The 20184-nt window shown below is 57.4% G+C and overlaps 2 protein-coding genes and 1 long non-coding RNA gene across 3 annotated transcripts; 1 reads left to right on the top strand and 2 right to left on the bottom strand.

Moving 5' to 3' along the window:
• Positions 1–228: 228 nt before the first annotated feature.
• Positions 229–7067, top strand: LOC143696549 (vitelline membrane outer layer protein 1 homolog). Its single transcript, XM_077193101.1, has 3 exons — positions 229–557; positions 4579–4676; positions 6695–7067. Exons 1-3 carry the CDS (start codon positions 357–359, stop codon positions 6993–6995), a joined length of 600 nt encoding a protein of 199 aa, XP_077049216.1. The 5' UTR covers positions 229–356; the 3' UTR covers positions 6996–7067.
• Positions 7068–8015: 948 nt separating this feature from the next.
• LOC143696543 (voltage-gated potassium channel subunit beta-2-like) lies at positions 8016–16141 on the bottom strand. The gene is made up of 8 exons (XM_077193081.1): positions 16054–16141; positions 15532–15567; positions 14399–14484; positions 13663–13756; positions 12671–12750; positions 11594–11672; positions 9898–9986; positions 8016–8377 (listed from the first exon to the last, which is right to left on the bottom strand). Exons 3-8 carry the CDS (start codon positions 14468–14470, stop codon positions 8306–8308), a joined length of 486 nt encoding a protein of 161 aa, XP_077049196.1. The 5' UTR covers positions 14471–14484; positions 15532–15567; positions 16054–16141; the 3' UTR covers positions 8016–8305.
• Positions 16142–16443: 302 nt separating this feature from the next.
• On the bottom strand, positions 16444–19802 carry LOC143696544 (uncharacterized). The gene is made up of 3 exons (XR_013185961.1): positions 19698–19802; positions 17148–17192; positions 16444–16511 (listed from the first exon to the last, which is right to left on the bottom strand). It is a non-coding gene; the product is annotated as an uncharacterized LOC143696544 (long non-coding RNA).
• Positions 19803–20184: the final 382 nt, after the last annotated feature.

Consider the following 20184-nt stretch of genomic DNA (forward strand, 5'->3'; position numbering starts at 1 on the left):
GTTCCCCCCAATCCCCTCCCAGTCCCCCCCAGTCCCTCCCAGTCCCTCCCAGTTCCCCCCAATCCCCTCCCAGTTCCCCCCAGTCCCCCCCAATCCCCTCCCAGTCCCTCCCAGTCCCTCCCAGTCCGTCCCAGTCCCCCCCAGTTTGATCCCAGTCCCTCCCAGTCCCCCCCAGTCCCCCCCAGTCCCTCCCAGTCCCCCCCAATCCCCTCCCAGTTTGATCCCAGTCCCCCCCAGTCCCCCCCAATCCCCTCCCAGTCCCTCCCAGTCCCTCCCAGTCCCTCCCAGTGCCACCCCCGCGGTCACTGTCCCCATCCCGTCATAAACCCCGCGGTGACACCGGGGGGGGCTCAGCCATGGCTCCGTCCCCGCCGCGCCCCCGCCTGGCCCTGGTGGCCTTGGTGGCCCTGGTGGCCCTGGTGGCGCCCCCGGCGCGGGGCTGGGACAGGGACGCCCCCACGGCCACGCTGGCGGTGACAAACGGGGGACAGTGGGGACAATGGGGACAGCCCCAGTTCTGCCCCGGGAGAGCCTACGCCAGCGGCTTCCAGCTCAAGGTGGGGACACTGGGGACATTGGGGACACTGGGGGGATTGGGGACACTGGGGACACTTGGGGACACTGGGGACACTGGGACAATGGGGACATTGGGACAATGGGGACACTGGGGGGATTGGGGACACTGGGGACATTGGGACAATGGGGGCATTGGGGACACTGGGGGGGTTCAGGGAGTTGGGGACATTTGGGGACATTGGGGGGGTTCAGGAGGTTTGGGACATTGGGGACATTGGGGGGCATTGGGGACATTGGGGGGACAGTGGGGACAATGTGGGGGTTCGGGACATTGGGGGGACACTGGGACAATGGGGACAATGTGGGGACACTGGGGGGATTGGGGACATTGGGGGGACATTGGGGACAATGTGGGGACACTGGGGGGGTTCAGGGGGTTTGTGACATTGGGGACATTGGGGGGACAGTGGGGACAATGGGGAAAGCCCCAGTTCTGCCCGGGGAGAGCCTACGCCAGCGGCTTCCAGCTCAAGGTGGGGACAATGGGGACACTTGGGGACACTGGGGGGGTTCAGGCAGTTTGGGACATTGGGGAGACATTTGGGGACACTTGGGGACACTGCGGGTGTTCAGGGAGTTGGGGACATTGGGGGGATGGGGACGTTGGGGGGGTTCAGGGGGTTTGGGACATTTGGGGACACTGGGGGTGTTCAGGGGGTTGGGGACATTGGGGGACATTGGGGACTATGTGGGGACACTGGGGGGGTTCAGGGGGTTTGTGACATTGGGGACATTGGGGGGACAATGGGGACACTGAGGGACATTGGGGACATTGGGGGGGTTCAGGGAGTGTGGAACATTGGGGGATTGGGGGACATTGGGGGGACACTGGGGGTGTTCAGGGGGTTTGGGACATTTGGGGACACTGGGGGGGTGTTCAGGGGGTTTGTGACATTGGGGGGGATTGGGGACACTGGGCACATTGGAACATCGGGGGAACTGGGGACATTTGTGGACATTGGGGAACCTGGGGGGGTTCAGGGGGTTTGGGACATTGGGGACAATGGGGGGAGCCTACGCCAGCGGCTTCCAGCTCAAGGTGGGGACATTGGGGACACTTGGGGACATTGGGGACACTGGGGGGGTTCAGGGAGTTGGGGACATTTGGGGACATTGGGGGGGTTCAGGGGGATTGGGACATTGGGGACATTGGGGGGGTTCAGGGGGATTGGGGACACTGGGGACATTGGGGACACTGAGGGGGTGTTCAGGGAGTTGGGGACATTTGGGGGATTGGGGACATTGGGGGGACATTGGGGACGTTGGGGGGACACTGGGGACACTGGGGGGTTCGGGCCATTGGGGGGCATTGGGGACACTGGGACATTGGGGGGACCCTGAGTTCTGCCCTGGGAGAGCCTACACCAGCGGCTTCCAGCTCAAGGTGGGGACACTGGGGACACTTGGGGACATCTGGGGACATTGGGGACACTGGGGGGGTTCAGGGGGTTTGGGACATTGGGGACATTGGGGAGGACACGGGGGATGTTGGGGACAATGGGGACACTGTTGGGATTGGGGGGGATTGGGGACACAGGACACTGGGGACAGGAGGGGACACTGGGGGCATGGGGGACATTGAGGGGATTGGGGACATCGGGGGGACATTGGGGACATCGGGGGGACGTTGGGGACATTGGGGGATTGTGGGGCTAAAAGGGGAGGACATGGGGGGGACGGGGTGGGGACATGGGGGGAATTCAGGGGGGACATGGAGGGGACAAGGAGGGGACAAAGGGAGGGACAAGTTGGGGACACGGGGGAACAAATGGAGAACAGTGAGGGGACAAGGAGGGGACAAGGAGGGGACACGGGGGACATGGGGAGGGACAAGTTGGGGACATGGGGGGATGGGGACAGGACAAAGGAGGGGACATGGAGGGGACAAGGGGGGGCTGAGGGGACATCGGGGACATGGAGGGGACAAAGGGGGGGACACAAGAGGGGACAAAGGGGGGCAGATGGAGAACATTGAGGGGACAAGGAGGGGACAGTGAGGGGGACAAAGGGAGGGGCAGGTTGGGGACATGGGGGGGACACAGATGGGAATTCAGGGGGGACATTTGGGGTGACAAAAGGGGGGGACAAGGAGGGGACAAGGGTGGGGACAAATGGGGACAAATGGAGGACACTGCGGGGACAAGGAGGGGACACGGGGGGGACATGGCGGGACAAAGGGAGGGACAAGTTGGGGACATGGGGACAGGACAAAGGAGGGGACACGGGGGGACACGGGGGGACAAAAGAAGGGCATTGAGGGGGACAAGGAGGGGACAATGTGGGGACATGGATGGGGACACACGGGGACAATGGGGTCAGATGGGGGGACAGGGAGGGGACAATGGGAGGGACAGAGAGGGGACAACGGGGGGACAATGGGGGGAAAAAGAGGGGACATGGGAGGGGACAATGGGGGGGGGACATGAAGGGGACAATGGGGGACAAAGGAGGACATTGAGGTGACGAGGAGGGGACAGTGAGGGGGACAATGGGGGGGAAAAAGAGGGGACATGGGGGGACAATGGGGGGGACATGGAGGGAAAAATGGAGAAGATTGAGGGGGACAAGGAGGTGACAATGGGGGGACATGGGAGGGGACAATGGGGGACAAATGGAGGACATTGAGGGGACAGTGGGGGGGATAACGAAGGGACAAATGGGGGACAGAGAGGGGACAATGGGGGGAAAAGGAGGGGACAATGGGGGGGACAATGGGGAGGACAAGGAAGGGACAAACGGGGGACAGATGGGGGACATGGAAGGGACATGGAGGGGACAAAGGGAGGGGACAAGAGAGGGACAAGGAGAGGACAATGGGGGGACATGGGAGGGGACAATGGGGAGGACAAGGGGGGGACCAGGAAGGGACAAATGGGGGGACAAGGAAGGGACATGGAGGGGACAAAGGGAGGGGACAAGAGAGGGACAAGGAGAGGACAATGGGGGGACAAAATGGGGACAATGGGGGGGACAATGGGTGACAAGGGGGTCTGAGGGGACATCAGGGACATGAAGGGGACAAATGGGGAACACAGAGGGGACACCAGGGGTGGTGGGGGACACGGAGGGGACACAGGGGACACAGGGGACAAGATGGTGGGGACAGGAGGATTTGGGGGGGTGACAGGAATTTGGGGACATGGGAGGGGACAATTTTGGGTGATACATGGAGGGTGACAGGAATTGGGGACATGGGAGGTGACAATTTCAGGTGACACATGGAGGGTGACAGGAATTGGGGACATGGGGGTGACAGGAATCTGGGGACACGGGAGGTGACAGGAATTTGGGGACATGGGAGGTGACATTTTTGGGTGACACATGGAGGGTGACAGGAATTGGGGACACGGGAGGTGACAATTGTGGGTGACACATGGAGGGTGACAGGAATTTGGGGACACAGAGGGTGACAGGAAATTGGGGACATGGGAGGTGACACTTTTGGGTGACACATGGAGGGTGACAGGAATTTGGGGACATGGGAGGTGACAATTTCGGGTGACACATGGAGGGTGACAGGAATTGGGGACACGGGAGGTGACATTTTTGGGTGACACATGGAGGGTGACAGGAATCTGGGGACATGGGAGGTGACACTTTTGGGTGACCCATGGAGGGTGACAGGAATCTGGGGACACGGGGGGGGTGACAGGAATTGGGGACACGGGAGGTGGTGACACTTTTGGGTGACCCATGGAGGGTGACAGGAATTTGGGGACACGGGAGGTGACAATTTCAGGTGACACATGGAGGGTGACAGGAATTTGGGGACACGGGAGGTGGTGACACTTTTGGGTGACACATGGAGGGTGACAGGAATTTGGGGACACGGGAGGTGGTGACACTTTTGGGTGACCCATGGAGGGTGACAGGAATTGGGGACACGGGAGGTGGTGACACTTTTGGGTGACACATGGAGGGTGACAGGAATTTGGGGACACGGGAGGTGGTGACTTTTGGGTGACACATGACATGGAGGGTGACAGGAATTGGGGCGCGCAGGTGGAGCCCCACAAGGGATTTTTCGGGGACGACACGGGGCTGAACGGGGTCCGGCTGCTCTGTGACAAGGCAGGAGAGGCCACGTCCAGCGAGGGGCCGTGAGTGACCACAGGGGACAGAGGGGTGGGGACGGCCGGGGGTGGGCACCAGAACCCGGCCATGGGCACCAAAACCCAGCCATGGTCACCAAAACCCAGCCATGGCCACCAGAACCCGGCCATGGGCACCAAAACCCGGCCATGGCCACCATAACTCGGCCATGGTCACCAGAACCCAGCCATGGCCACCAAAACCCGGCCATGGCCACCAGAACCCGGCCATGGCCACCAGAACCTGGCCATGGTCACCAAAACCCAACCATGGTGACCAAAACCCAGCCATGGTCACCAAAACCCGGCCATGGCCACCAAAACCCGGCCATGGTCACCAAAACCCGGCCATGGTCACCAGAACCCAGCCATGGTCACCAGAACCCAGCCATGGTCACTGTAACCCAGCCATGGTCACCAAAACCCGGCCATGGTCACCAAAACCCGGCCATGGTGACCAAAACCCAGCCATGGTCACTGTAACCCAACCATGGCCACCAAAACCCGGCCATGGCCACCAGAACCCGGGCCATGGCCACCAGAACCCAGCCATGGTCACCAGAACCCAGCCATGGTCACCAGAACCCAGCCATGGTCACTGTAAGCCAACCATGGCCACCAAAACCCGGCCATGGTCACCAAAACCCGGCCATGGGCACCAAAACCCGGCCATGGCCACCAGAACCCGGCCATGGTCACCAAAACCCAACCATGGGCACCAGAACCCAGCCATGGGCACCAGAACCCGGCCATGGCCACCAGAACCCGGCCATGGCCACCAAAACCCAACCATGGTCACCAGAACCCAGCCATGGTCACCAGAACCCGGCCATGGGCACTAGAACCCGGCCATGGTCACCAGAACCCAGCCATGGTCACCAGAACCCAGCCATGGCCACCAAAACCCAGACATGGTGACCAAAACTCAAGCATGGGCACCAGAACCCGGCCATGGCCACCAGAACCCAGCCATGGTCACCAAAACCCGGCCATGGTCACCAAAACCCGGCCATGGTCACCACACCCGGCCATGGCCATCAAAATAACTCTGTGACCACCAAACCTGACCACGGCCACCATGACCCAACCATGGCCAACACAACCCAGCGATGGCCACCACGATACTTCCATAACCAACACAACCCAACCATGACCACCACAGCTCAACCATGGCCACCACAACCCAACCATGGCCAACGCAACCCAACCATGGCCATCAAAACCCAACCACGACCACCACAACCAAACCATGGCCACCAAAACCTGACCATGGCCAACGCAACCCAACCATGGCCATCAAAACCCAACCACGACCACCACAACCAAACCATGGCCACCAAAACCTGACCATGGCCACCATGACCCAACCATGGCCAACACATGGCCAATACAACCCAACCACAACCACCATGACCCAACCATGGCTACCAAGACCAAACCACGACCACCATGACCCAACCATGGCCACCACAACCCAACCATGACCAACACAACCCAACCATGGCCACCAAGACCCAACCATGGCCAACACAACTCAACCACGGCCAACGCAACCCAACCACAGCCAGCACAACCCAACCATGACCAACATGATCCAACCATGGCCACCACAACCCAACCACGGCCAGCACAACCCAACCATGGCCAACATGATGCAACCATGGCCAACATGATCCAACCATGGCCACCACAACCCAACCATGGCCAACCCAACCCAACACAACCCAACCATGGCCAACATGATCCAACCACGGCCACCACAACCCAACCATGGCCAACCCAACACAACCCAACCACGGCCAACACAACCCAACCACGGCCAACACAACCCAACCACGGCCAACACAACCCAACCACGGCCACCACAACCCAACCATGGCCACCACAACCCAACACAACCCAACCACGGCCACCACAACCCAACCACGGCCACCACAACCCAACCATGGCCAACATGATCCAACCACGGCCACCACGACCCAACCATGGCCACCACAACCCACCCAGGCCCCGCTCTGTCCCCGCAGCCGCGGCGCCTGGAGCCGGCCGGAGTCGTGTCCCCCCGGGCAGCGCCTGGTCTCCTTCCGGCTGCGCGTGGAGGCGCCGCGCGGGCTCTGGGACGACACGGCCGCCAACGCCATGGCCGCCATCTGCTCCGGGGGCTCCCTGCTCGAGGGCCGCGGCGGCCCCCAGGGCACCTGGGGCAACTGGAGCCTGCCCTGCCCGCCCGGGGCCGGCGTCTGCGGCCTCCGCACCCGCGTGGAGCCCCCCCAGCGCGGCGGCGACGACACCGGCCTGAACGACGTCGAGCTCTACTGCTGCAGCTGAGCCGGGGGGCAACGGGGGGAACTGGGGGGAACTGGGAGTGACTGGGGGGAACTGGGGGCAACTGGGAGTGACTGGGGGCAACTGGGAGCATCCAGGAGCAACTGGGAGCAACTGGGGGCAACTGGGAGCAACTGGGAGCAACTGGGGGCAACTGGGAACACCCAGGAGCAACTGGGAGTAACTGGGGGCAACTGGGAGCAACTGGGGACACCCAGGAGCAACTGGGGGGAACTGGGAGCAACTGGGAGCACCTGGGGACACCCAGGGCAACTGGGGGTAACTGGGAGCAACTGGGAGCATCCAGGAGCAACTGGGGGCAACCAGGGGCAACTGGGAGCACCTGGGGGCAACCGGGAGCAACTGGGAGCATCCAGGAGCAACTGGGGGCACCTGGGAGCATCCAGGAGCAACTGGGGGCAACTGGGAACACCCGGGAGCATCCAGGAGCAACTGGGGGCAACTGGGAGCATCCAGGAGCAACTGGGGGCAACTGGGAGCACCTGGGGGCACCTGGGAACACCCGGGGGCAACTGGGAGCACCTGGGAGCTCCTGGGGGCACCTGAGGGCAACTGGGAGCAACTGGGAGCACCTGGGAGCAACTGGGGGCAACTGGGAGCACCTGGGAGCAACTGGGAGCCCCCAGGAGCAACTGGGATCCGCCCAGGACCCTCAGGATCTTCACGGATCCCCCATGGACCCTCCTGACCCCATGGAACCCCCAGGACCTTCCCTGACCCCCCCCTTGTCCATCCATTGACCCCATGGACTCTCCCAACCCCCTCAGGGGCGGGGCAATGAAAGGCTTTGATTGACAGCTCTGGCCACGCCCATTTTTGGTGGGAGGGGAGCACTGGGAGGGGACTGGGAGGGACTGGGATGGAACTGGAGCAAACTGGGATGAACTGGGAGGGACTGGGAGGAACTGGGACGGAACTGGTGCAAACTGGGACAAACTGGGATGGAACTGGTGCAAACTGGGAGCGCTGGGAACCCCCAAAAACGACTCCAGGCCCCTCCCCCACGTGGGAAAAGCCACTTTATTCCCCTCCCCCCCACAGCGGGGGAGGGGTGGGAGGGGGCGTGGCCTATCAAGCCACACCCCCCCGCTGGAAGCGCTGCGATTGGTCAAGGTTATGAGGGCGGGGGGGGCGGGGTTTGTGCTTTGATTTGGCCCCGCCCCTTTTTTTGGGGGGCGGGGTTATTGCTGTCAGAGACTCCGCCCTGATTGGGCGGGGCCGAGGCGCGCGCGGGGGGGCAGGGGGCGGGGCCATGCGGGAGCAGCCAATGGGAGGCGGCGGAGGGGGCGGGGTCAGGGCGAGGCCCCGCCCCCCAGCAGGGGCTCGAGCTCGCGCAGGGCGGCGGGGCCGAGGCGGGGCAGGACCTGGCGGGGGGAAAATGGGGAAAAATCGGGAAAAATTGGGAAAAATCGGCGGAATTCCACTCAAAATCCGCGTGGGGAACGCGGTACCCGCGGGAATTTACCCGAAATCTGAGTAAAAACCCCAAATCTGCGAAAATTGCCCAAAATCCGAATAAAACTCCTGAAAATCTACAAAAATTACCCAAAACCTGGGAAAAAAAAATCCCAAAATATCTAAAATTAACCAAAATCTGTGAAAAAAATCCAATTTTCCCTCAGATCCTCCAATTTTGCCCAAATCCACCCAAATTCCATCAATTTCTGCCCCAATTTTCCCCCCAATTTTCGCCCAAATTCCCTCAAATTTTCCCCCAATTTCCCCTCAAATCTTCCAAATTTCCCCCAAATTTCCCCCCATTTTCCCCCAATTTTTTCCCCAAATTTCCCCAATTTTCCTCCAAACCCCCCAATTTTCCCTCCAAATTTCCCCCCAATTTTCCCCCAAATTTCCCCCTTTTCCCCCAAATTTCCCCCAAATTTTCCCCAAAATTTCTCCCAATTTCCCCCCCAAATCCCCAAATTTCCTCCAAACCCCTCCATTTCCCCCAATTCCCCCAATTTTCCCCCCAAATCCCCCAAATTCCCCCAAATTCCCCCAATTTTTCCCCCAATTTTCCCCCAAATTCCCCCAATTTTCCCCCCAAAATCTCCCAAATCTTCCCCCAAATTTTCCCCCAAATTTCCCCCAAATTCCCCCAATTTCCCCGAAATTTCCCCGAAATTTCCCCCCAAATTTTCCAATTTCCCCCCAGTTTTCCCCCAATTTTCCCAAATTTTCCCCCAATTTTCCCCGAAATTTCCCCCCCATTTTCCCCCCAATTTTTCCCCAAATTTCCCCAATTTTCCCTCCAAATTTCCCCCCAAATTTCCCCCAAATTTCCCCCAAATTTTCCCCAAAATTTCCCCCAAATTTCCCCAATTTTCCCCCAAATTTCCTCCCAATTTCCCCCCAAATCCCCAAATCTTCCTCCAAACCCCCCAATTTTTCCCCAATTTCCCCCAATTTTCCCCCCCAAATCCCCCAAATTTCCCCCAAATTCCCCAATTTTCCCCCCAAAATCTCCCAAATCTTCCCCCAAATTTTCCCCCAAATTTCCCCCAAATTCCCCCAATTTTTCCCAAATTTTCCCCCAAAATCCCCCAAATTTCCCTCCAAATTTTCCCCCAAATTTTTCCAATTTCCCCCCAGTTTTCCCCCAATTTTTCCCAAATTTTCCCCAAAATTTCCCCCAAATTCCCCCAATTTTCCCCCAATTTTCCCCAAAATTTTCCCCAAAATTTTCCCACAAATTTCCGCCAAATTCCCCCAATTTTCCCCAAATTTTCCCCCCAAATCCCCAATTTTCCCCCAAATTTTCTCCCCATTTTCCCCCAATTTTTCCCCCAAATTTCTCCCCAAATTCCCCCAATTTTCCCAGTTTTTCCCCAAATTTCCCCCCAATTTTTCCCCAAATTTCCCCCCAATTTTCCCCCTCCCTCACCTGCAGGGCCTGGATCAGCTCCCGCAGCCCCCGCGGGGTCTCGGCCCCCAGCAGCACCGAGGAGACGCCCTCGAGGCGCAGGGACCACGCTGGGGACAGGGACAGGGACAGTGACACCCTGTGCCACCCTGTGTCACCCTGTGCCACCCTGTGCCACCCAGCCCGTCAGTGCCATCCCCAGTGTCACCCTGTGCCACCCCAGTGCCACCTCAGTGTCACCAATGTCACCCCAACAGCACCGAGGAGACGCCCTCGAGGCGCAGGGACCACGCTGGGGACAGGGACAGGGACAGGGACAGTGACACCACTGTGCCACCCCAGTGCCACCCAGTGTCACCCCAGTGTCACCCCAGTGCCACCCAGTGTCACCCCAGTGTCACCCCAGGGTCACCCCAGTGCCACCCAGCCTGTCAGTGCCACCCCAGCAGCACCGAGGAGACGCCCTCGAGGCGCAGGGACCACGCTGGGGACAATGACAGGGACAGTGCCATCCCCCATGCCACCCCAATGCCACCCCAATGCCACCCCAGTGCCACCCCAGTGTCACCCACCCTGTCAGTGTCACCCACCCTGTCAATGTCACCCCAGTGTCACCCACCCCCAACACCCCCATTGCCCCCCTCCTCCCATGCTCCCAGTGATGTCCCCAGTGATGTCCCCATGTCCCCAATGATGACCCAGTGATGTCCCCAGCACTGTCCCCAATCCCCCGAATGTGCCCGGCGATGTCCCCAATGCTGTCCCCAGTAATGACCCCGCAATGTCCCCATGTCCCCGATGATGTCCCCAATGACGTCCCCAATGTCCCCAACACCCAGTGATGTCCAGAATGATGTCCCCAATGTCCCCAGTGATGTCCCCAATGCTGTCCCCAGTAATGACCCAGCGATGTCCCCGTGTCCCCAGCGATGTCCCCAATCCCCCAAATGTCCCCAGCATCCCCAGTAATGCCCCAATGATGTCCCCAGACCCCCTCAATGTCCCCAATGTCCCCAGTAATGATCCAACTATGTCCCCAATTATGTCCCAATGTTGTCCCCAGTGTCCCCAGCAGTGTCCCAAATGATGTCCCAATAATGGCCCAACGATGTCCCCAGCGATGTCCCCAATGTCCCCAGTAACGATCCAACGATGTCCCCAACGATGTCCCCAACGATGCCCCCTATGATGTCCCCAACGTCCCCAGCGCTGTCCCCATGTCCCCAACATCCCCAGCGATGTCCCCAATGATGACCCAGTGATGTCCCCAATGTCTCCCCAATGTCCCAACGATATCCCAAACCCCTGAGTGTCCCCAATGTCCCCTCAATGTCCCCAGTGTCCCCAGTAATGGCCCAACGATGTCCCCAATGATGTCCCCTATGATGTCCCCAATAATGACACTATGATGTCCCCAACGTCCCCAGCGCTGTCCCCATGTCCCCAATGTCTCCCCAATGTCCCCAACAATATCCCAAACCCCTGAGTGTCCCCGAGTGTCCCCAATGCCCCAAATGTCCCCAGCGATGTCCCAAATCCCCCAGATGTCCCCAGTAATGACCCACGGTGTCCCCAGCCATGTCCCCAGCGATGTCCCCATGGTGTCCCCATGGTGTCCCCAGTGTCCCCAGCGATGTCCCCATGGTGTCCCCATGGTGTCCCCATCACTGTCCCCCCGGTGTCCCCGGTGTCCCCAATGTCCCCAATGTCCCCTCACCGATGCCGAGCTGTCTCTCGGAGCAGCCCAACCTCTGCGCCAGCGGCTGCAGCGACCCCAGAGCCAGCGGGGAGCGGGGCTGGGGACAGAGGGGACATTGGGGACACTGGGGACACTGAGGACATTGAGGGGACATTGGGGACAATGGGGGACATTCGGGACACTGGGGGGGATTGGGGACATTGGGGACACCATGGGGACATTGGGGACACTGGGGGCATTGGAATTGGGGGGGGATTGGGGACACTGGGGACATTGGGGACATTGGGGGGTTGGGGACATTTTGGGGACTGGGGACATTGGGGACACATTAAGGACCTTTTGGGGACATTGGGGACATTTGGGGGAATTTGGGGACATTGGGGGACAACGGGGACAGTGAGGGGATGTTGGGGTCATTGGGGGGTTGGGGACACGGAGGGGACATTTGGGGGGTTTGGGGACATTTTGAGGACATTTTGGGCACATTTGGGGACACCATTGGGGACATTTTGGGCACATTTTGGGGACACATTGGGGACATTTTGAGGGCATTTTGGGGACATTTTGGGGACATTTTAGGGACGTGTTTGGGGACATGTTTGGGACATTTTGGGGACATTTTGAGGACATTTTGGGCCATTTTGTGGGACATTTTGGGGACATTTTGGGGACACCATTGGGGACACATTGGGGACATTTTGAGGACATTTTGGGGACATTTTGAGGACATTTTGGGGACATGGGGACATTTTGTGGGACATTTTGTGGGACATTTTGAGCACATTTTGGGACATTTTGTGGGACATTTTGTGGGACACATTGAGGACATTTTGGGGGACACGTTTGGGCACATTTTGAGGACATGTTGGGGACATTTTAGGGATGTGTTTGGGGACATTTTGGGCACATTTTGGGGACATTTTGTAGGACATTTCGGGGACACCATTGGGGACATGTTTGGGACATTTTGGGGACATTTTGGGCACATTTTGGGACATTTCGAGGACACATTGGGGACAATTAGGGGACATTTTAGGGACACATTGGGGACACATTGGGGACATTTTGGGGACATCCAGGGTCTCCCTGCGCCACCTCGGCCGCGCCGTTCCCGGGGGTCTCCTCGTCGGGGCTGGGGGCGGGGCCCAGCGGGGCCCAGGTGACGGCGCCGAGGCCTTGGGGACATCGATGGGGGAGGGGCGGGGTCACCGGGGACCGCCCCTGACCCCCAAAATCATCCTCGAGGCCACGCCCCACACCGCACGGACCCCGTTAGCCACGCCCACTTTGGGAAGCCACGCCCCAAAATTTTAACCACGCCCATTAGACAAGAGGCCACACCCCCATCCTATGGTCACGCCCCTTATCCAAAGACCACGCCCCCAACATTTAGCCACACCCCATTTATCGAAAGACCACGCCCCCAGCCCCTAGCCACACCCCTTTCTACAAAGGCCACGCCCCAATCAATTAGTCACGCCCCCTTATCTAAATGCCACGCCCCCAGATTTAGCCACACCCTTTGGTACAAATGGCCACGCCCCCAGCCCTTAGCCACACCCATGCTTTAGCCACGCCCCATTCCCTGCCTCATAGCCCCACCCCTTTGCCCAATGGCCACGCCCCCAGCGATTAACCACGCCCCTCATGCATACAAAGCCCCGCCCACACGCCCCTTTGTCATTGCCCCTTTTATGGCCACACCCCCTTTCAAACCCCCTTTGTGGCCCCGCCCCCTTATTCACCACCTGTCTTTGACCACGCCCCCTTTGTCCCAACCCCTTTTTTGTGACCACGCCCCCGTTGTTCCCCATTGTGGTCACGCCCCTTTAATCTGACCACGCCCCCTTTTACTACCCCGTTTGTGGCCACACCCCCTTGGTATCTTCCCGCCTCTTGTGGCCACGCCCCTTTCCAACCCCTTTTTGTGGCCACGCCTCCTTTACCACCCCGTTTGTGGCCACGCCCCCTTGTATCTTCCCTCCTTTTGTGGCCACGCCCTTTTTTTCCTCCCCTCTTTGTGGCCACACCCCCTTCACCACCACCACCCCTTGTGGCCCCGCCCCTTTTTGCGGCCCCGCCCCTACCGAGGAGGCGGAAGAGGCGTGGCTCCGGCGGAAGCTCCGCCCACTGGCAGACGGGGGCCGCCAGGTTCAGCTGCCGCGCCACCGCGAAGGCGTCCTGGGCAAATCCACCCAAATCAGCCCAAAATGGCCCAAATTCACCCAAAACGCGGCAAAACCACCCCAAAACACCCCCAGGGTTCCTGAACTTACCCAAAACTTCCTGAAATTCGCCCCAAAATTCCCCCGGATCCGCCCAAAACCGCCCAAAATGCACCCAAATTCCCCTAAAATAATCACCCCAATTTTTGCCCCGGATTTACTCAAAATGCACCAAAATCAGCCCAAAACCCTCCAAAAGTTCCCGAATTTACCCAAAACTGCCCAAATTCTCCCAAAATTCCCCTAAATCCCCAAAACCGGCACAAATTTACCCCAAATTCCCCTAAATCCCCCCCAAAATTGCCAAGTTCGCCCAAATCTCCTTTAAATCAGCCCGAAATTCACCCAAAATTCCCATAAATTGCCCAAAACTGCCTGAAATTCACCCAAAATTCCCTTGAATTGCCCAAAACCGCTCAAACTCGCCCAAAATTCCCCTAAACCACCCCAAAATCCCCTGAAATTCACCCAAAATTCCCTTGAATTGCCCAAAACCGCCTGAAATTCACCCAAAATTCCCTCGAATCGCCCCAAAAGCGCCCAAATCCCCCCAAAAATTCCCGCCATGACGTCACCGCCGCCGCGCAGCCCCGCCCACCATGACGTCACCGGGGGCGCCCCCGGCCGTGCCCCAGTAGAGCGCCAGGCCCTGCTCGATGACGTCACTCATGGCGCGAACCAACTCTGGAACGGGGGGGGGGGGGGGGGAAGGAGGAGCGGGTTAATGTGAGGGGAGGGGGGGATCGGGGGGATTTGGGGGAAATTTTGAGGGAAAATTTGGGGAATTTTGGGGGTCCGGGGGGATTTGGGGGATTTGAGGGGCTGGGAGGGGATTTCGGGGGGTCTGGGGGGAAATTTGGGGGGAATTTGGGGGATTTTAGGGAGTCCGGGAGGATTCGGGGGTGGGGTTTGAGGGGCTGGGAGTGGATTTGGAGGGGTCTGGGGGAAATTTTGAGGGAAAATTTGGGGAATTTGGGGGTTCCGGGGGGATTTGAGGGGCGGGGAGGGGATTTCGAGGGGTCTGGGGGGAATTTGGGGGGAATTTGGGGGATTTTGGGTGGATTTTAATTGGCTGGAGGGGTTTGGGGGGGATTTAAGGGGATTTTGGGGGAGTCTGGGGGAGTCTGGGGGTGTTTGAGGGGGATTTGGGGGTCCTCTGGGAGTTTGGGGGGGATTTGTGGGGATTTGGGGAGGATTGGGGGGTTTGAGGGGGATTTTGGGCAGTTTTGGGGGTCTGTGGGATTTTGGGGGGATTAATTGAGGGGTTTTGGGGGGTCTGGACAGGGGGTTTGGGGAGAATTTGGGCAGTTTTGGGGGGCTCGGGAGGATATCGGGATCTGGGGGGATCGGGGGGGGTTTGAGGGGGATTTTGGGAGGGGCTTGGGGGGCTCTGGGGGCGTTTTGAGGGGATTTGGGAGAGTTTGGGGGGTCTGGGGAGGATTTTTGGGTGGGTTTGGGGGGATTTTGGGGGATTTTGAGGGGATTTGGGACGATTTTGGGGGGGGTGTCTGGAGGGGATTTGGGGAATTTTTTGGACGCATTTCAGGCAATTTAGGGGCAATTTGTGGCAGTTTTGGGGTGAATTGGGGCAGGTTTGGGGGATTTATGGCAGTTTGGGGGATTTATGTCAGTTTGGGGTGATTTATGGCAATTTTGGGGTGATTTATGGCAATTTTGGGGCGATTCAAGTGAATTTCCAGCTCCCGTCCCCCCCCCGGTTGCCCTTGGTACCTTCCAGGCGCAGCAGCCGCAGGGTCGGGTCCAGCCCTGGGGGGGGGGACACGTCAGGGGGCGGGGCCAAAAGGGGGCGGGGCCAAAAAGGGCGGGGGCATTGCGTTAGGGAAGGGAGGGGCCAAATGTGGGCGTGGCCTGGGGGGATTTTGGGGACATTTTTGGGACATTTTTGGGGACCTGTTTGGGGACATTGGGACTTTCAGTGTAGGTGTGACTTTAAAAGGGGGCGTGGCTTTCACAAATCCAGGGCGTGGCCTGGTAGGAAGGGGCGTGACCAATAATGGGAGCGACCAGGATGATGGCACAGTTGTGGGTGTGGCTTAAATGGAGGGGCGTGGCCAAGTTGGGTGTAGTAGCATAAGGATGATGTCACCGTCTGTGGGTGTGGCCTAACCCGCGCGATGGGCGGGGCTTGGGTATAAAGAGGCGTGGCCTAATTTAGAATGGGCGTGGTTTGGGTACTGTGGGTGTGGCCTGTGGGGGCAGGGGCGTGATCTGAACGAAGGGGGCGTGCCTCACCCTCATTGTGGGCGGGGCCAGGGCGGGGCCCGGCGAAGACGACGTCGACGTAATCGAGCTGGAGGCGGCGCAGGGAGGCCCGAGACCTGAGGGGGGCGTGGCCAGCGTTAGGCCACGCCCACAACCCATATTCCCCATTTTGTGGGCGTGGCTAAGAGTAAACTACGCCCACAATACCTTGTGAGTGGCTGAGGGGCGTGGTGATGTTTAAGCCACGCCCATCGTATGGGCGTGGCCAATCTTAGGCCATGTCCCATCACATGGGCGTGGTCGGTGTTAAGCCACGCCCACAAATGTGCCCATATATGGTCATGCAAAGCATTGGGGTGGGGTTAAGCCACGCCCACTGCTCGGTCACACCCATTCAGGCTCCACCCAATCTCACGTGGCCACGCCCACTTCAGGCCACGCCCCCCTCACCTTCCAGCAGGTGCTTCCTGGAAAGGCCCCGGTCGGGTCTGGAGGGGGCAAAAAAAGCCAAAAATTTACCCCAAAATAACCAAATGTCACCAAAAATACCCAAATTAAACCAAAATTCTGAAATGCGACCCTGAAAAATGAAAATTTACCCCAAAAAAACCTCAAAATTCGCCCCGAAATCTCCCAAATTTCCCCCAAATCCTCCCCGAGACCCAAAATTTTCTCCCAAATTCTGAGAATTTCCCCCAAAATTCCACTCGAAAAATCAAAGTTCCCCTCAGGAACATCGAAATTCCCCAAATCCACCCCAAAAACCCCCAAATTTCCCCCCCCCCAAAAAAATTCCACATCAAAACTCCCAAAATTCCCCCCCCAAAAAAACACAATTTACCCACAAAACCTCTCAAAACCCATCCCAAAACCCCAAAATTCATCCCAAAAAAATCAAAATTCCCCCCAAATTCCCTCAAAACGTCAAAATTCCCCCCCAAAAAATTCAAAATTTTCCCTAAAAACCCCTAAAATTCCACCCCAAAAACCCCAAAACCGCCCAGAAACACCAAAATTCCCTCCCCGAACCTCAAAAAGCCCCAAATTCACCCTAAAATTAAAAAAAAAATACAAAAAATCCAAATTTCCCGCCCCCCCCCCCGCGGTGCATTCTGGGTACTCACGGCGCCCCCCAGCGCAGGCGCGCGGTGATGACGTAACTGGAGCGCCTGGGGAGGGGGCGGGGCCGCGTGAGGGGAGCGACCGCAAATCCCCCCAGGGGACCCCAAAATTCACCCCAAAATCCCCCCAAAATCGGCCAAAACCACCCCAAAATCCGAATTTGGGACCCCCAAAATCCCACCCCAAAATTTACCCCGAATTCTCCCCAAAATTTACCACAAAATTCACCAAAATCACCCCAAAATCGGCCAAAACCACCCCAAATCCCCCCCCCCAAATTTACCCGAATTCCCCCCAAAATTCACCAAAACCACCCCAAAATCCGAATTCGGGACCCCCAAAATCCCACCCCAAAATTTACCCCGAATTCTCCCCAAAATTCACCACAAAATCGGCCAAAACCACCCCAAAATCTGACTTCGGGACCCCCAAAATCCCACCCCCAAAATTTACCCGAATTCCCCTCAAAATTCACCCCAAAATCGGCCAAAACCACCCCAAAATCTGACTTCGGGACCCCCAAAATCCCACCCCAAAATTTACCCCGAATTCTCCCCAAAATTTACCACAAAATTCATCAAAATCCCCCCAAAATCGGCCAAAACCACCCCAAAATCCGACTTTGGGACCCCCCAAAATGCCACCCCAAAATTTACCCCGAATTCACCCCAAAAATTCACCCCCAAAATCACCCCAAAATCGGCCAAAACCACCCCAAAATCCGAATTCGGACCCCCAAAATCCCACCTCAAAATTTACCCCGAATTCTCCCCAAAATTTACCACAAAATTCACCAAAATCACCCCAAAATCGGCCAAAACCACCCCAAAATCCCCCCCCCCTAAATTTACCCGAATTCTCCCCAAAATTTACCACAAAATTCACCAAAATCACCCCAAAATCGGCCAAAACCACCCCAAAATCCCCCCCCCAAAATTTACCCGAATTCTCCCCAAATTCACCCCAAAATTCACCCGAATTCCCCCCAAAATCCACCCCAAAATTTACCCGAATTCCCCCCAAAATTCACCCCAAAATTCACCAAAATCCCCCCAAAATCGGCCAAAATCACCCCAAAAATCCCACCCCAAAATTTACCCGAATTCCCCCCAAAATTCACCCCAAAATCGGCCAAAACTCACCCCAAAATCTGAATTTGGGACCCCCAAAATGCCACCCCAAAATTTACCCGAATTCACCCCAAAATTCACCCCAAAATCGGCCAAAACCACCCCAAAATCCCACCCCAAAATTTACCCGAATTCACCCCAAAATCGGCCAAAACCACCCCAAAATCTAAATTTGGGACCCCCAAAATGCCACCCCAAAATTTACCCGAATTCCCCCCAAAATTCCCCCTAAATTTCCCCCCAAAATCCGACTGTGGAACCCCCAAAATTCACCCCAAAATCTGAATTTGGGACCCCCAAAATCGGCCAAAATTCCCCCCAAATCCCACCCGGGGACCCCAAAATTTACCCCAAATTTTCCCCCAAAATTTCCCCAAATTTCCTCCAGGGACCCCCAAAAATCCCCCAGGGACCCCAAAATTCAACCCAAAATCCCCCAAATTTCCCCCAAAATCCCCCCAAATCCCACTTGAGGACCCCAAAATTTCCCCCCAAAATCCCACCCAGAGACCCCAAAATTTCCCCAAATTTCCTCCAGGGACCCCCAAAAATCCCCCCGGGACCCCAAAATTTCCCCCAAAATCCCCCAAATTTACCCCCAAATTCCCCCCTGGGACCCCAAAATTTCCCCCCCAAATTCTCCAGGGATCCCCAAATCCCCCAAAATCCACTCAAATCCCACTTGAAGACCCCAAAATTTGCCCCCAAATTCCCACCGAGACCCCCAAAATCTCCCCTAAAATCCACCTGGGACCCCAAAATTTACCCCAAAATCCCCCAAATTTCCCCCATAATCCACCCAAATCCTACTTGAGGACCCCAAAATTTCCCTCCCAAAATCCAACTTGGGGACCCCAAATTTTCCCCAAAAAATCCCCCCAAGGACCCCCAAATTTACCCCCAAAATCCCCCAAATTTCCCCCAAAATCCACCCAAATCCCACTTGAGGACCCCAAAATTTGCCCCCAAAATCCCACCCAGGGACCCCAAATTTCCCCAAATTCCCTCCAGGGACCCCCAAAAATCCCCCAGGGACCCCAAATTTCCCCCAAAATTCACCCAAAATCCACCCAAATCCCACTTGAGGACCCCAAAATTTCCCCAAAATCACCAAAATCCCCCCAAAAAATCCCCCCGGGACCCCAAAATTTCCCCCCCAAATTCTCCAGGGACCCCAAATTTTCCCCAAAATCCCCCTGGGACCCCAAAATTTCCCCCAAAATTCCCCCCAGAGACCCCAAATTTTCCCCAAATTTCTTCCAGGGACCCCCAAAAATCCCCCTGGGACCCCAAAATTTCCCCCCCAAAATCCCCCAAAATCCACCCAAATCCCACCCAGAAACCCCAAAATTTCCCCAAATTTCCCCAAATTTCCCCAAATTTCCCCAAATTTCCCCAAAATCGGCCCCGCCCCTCCCCCACCTCCATCCTTTGCTCCTCAGGATCCGCCCCAGCAGCTGCTCCGCCCTGCGGGGTTGGGGCAAATTCCGGCAGTTTTGGGATTTTTGGGAATTTTTGGGGTTTTTGGGGTTTTGGGGGATTTTTGGGGTTTTTGGGGGATTTTTAGGGGATTTTTGGGGGAATTTGTGGGAGAATTTGGGGTTTTGGGGGAATTTTTTTGGGGGGATTTTTGGGGTGATTTTTGGGGTTTTTGGGGGATTTTTGGGGGAATTTTTGGGGGGATTTTGGGGAATTTTTGGGGGAATTTTTGGGGGAATTTTTGGGGGGATTTGGGGAAATTTTTGGGGGGATTTTTAGGGGGTTTGGGGGGGATTGGGGATATTTGGGGGGATTTTCGGATTTCAGGGGGAGGGATTTCAGGGAATTTTGGGTTTTTGGGGGGGATTTGGGGTTTTTGGGGAATTTTTGGGGTTTTGGGGATTTTTAGGGGGGGTTTGGGGGGGTTTAG

This window comes from Agelaius phoeniceus, chromosome 36 (assembly GCF_051311805.1).
Source record: "Agelaius phoeniceus isolate bAgePho1 chromosome 36, bAgePho1.hap1, whole genome shotgun sequence".
Lineage (NCBI taxonomy): Eukaryota > Metazoa > Chordata > Aves > Passeriformes > Icteridae > Agelaius > Agelaius phoeniceus.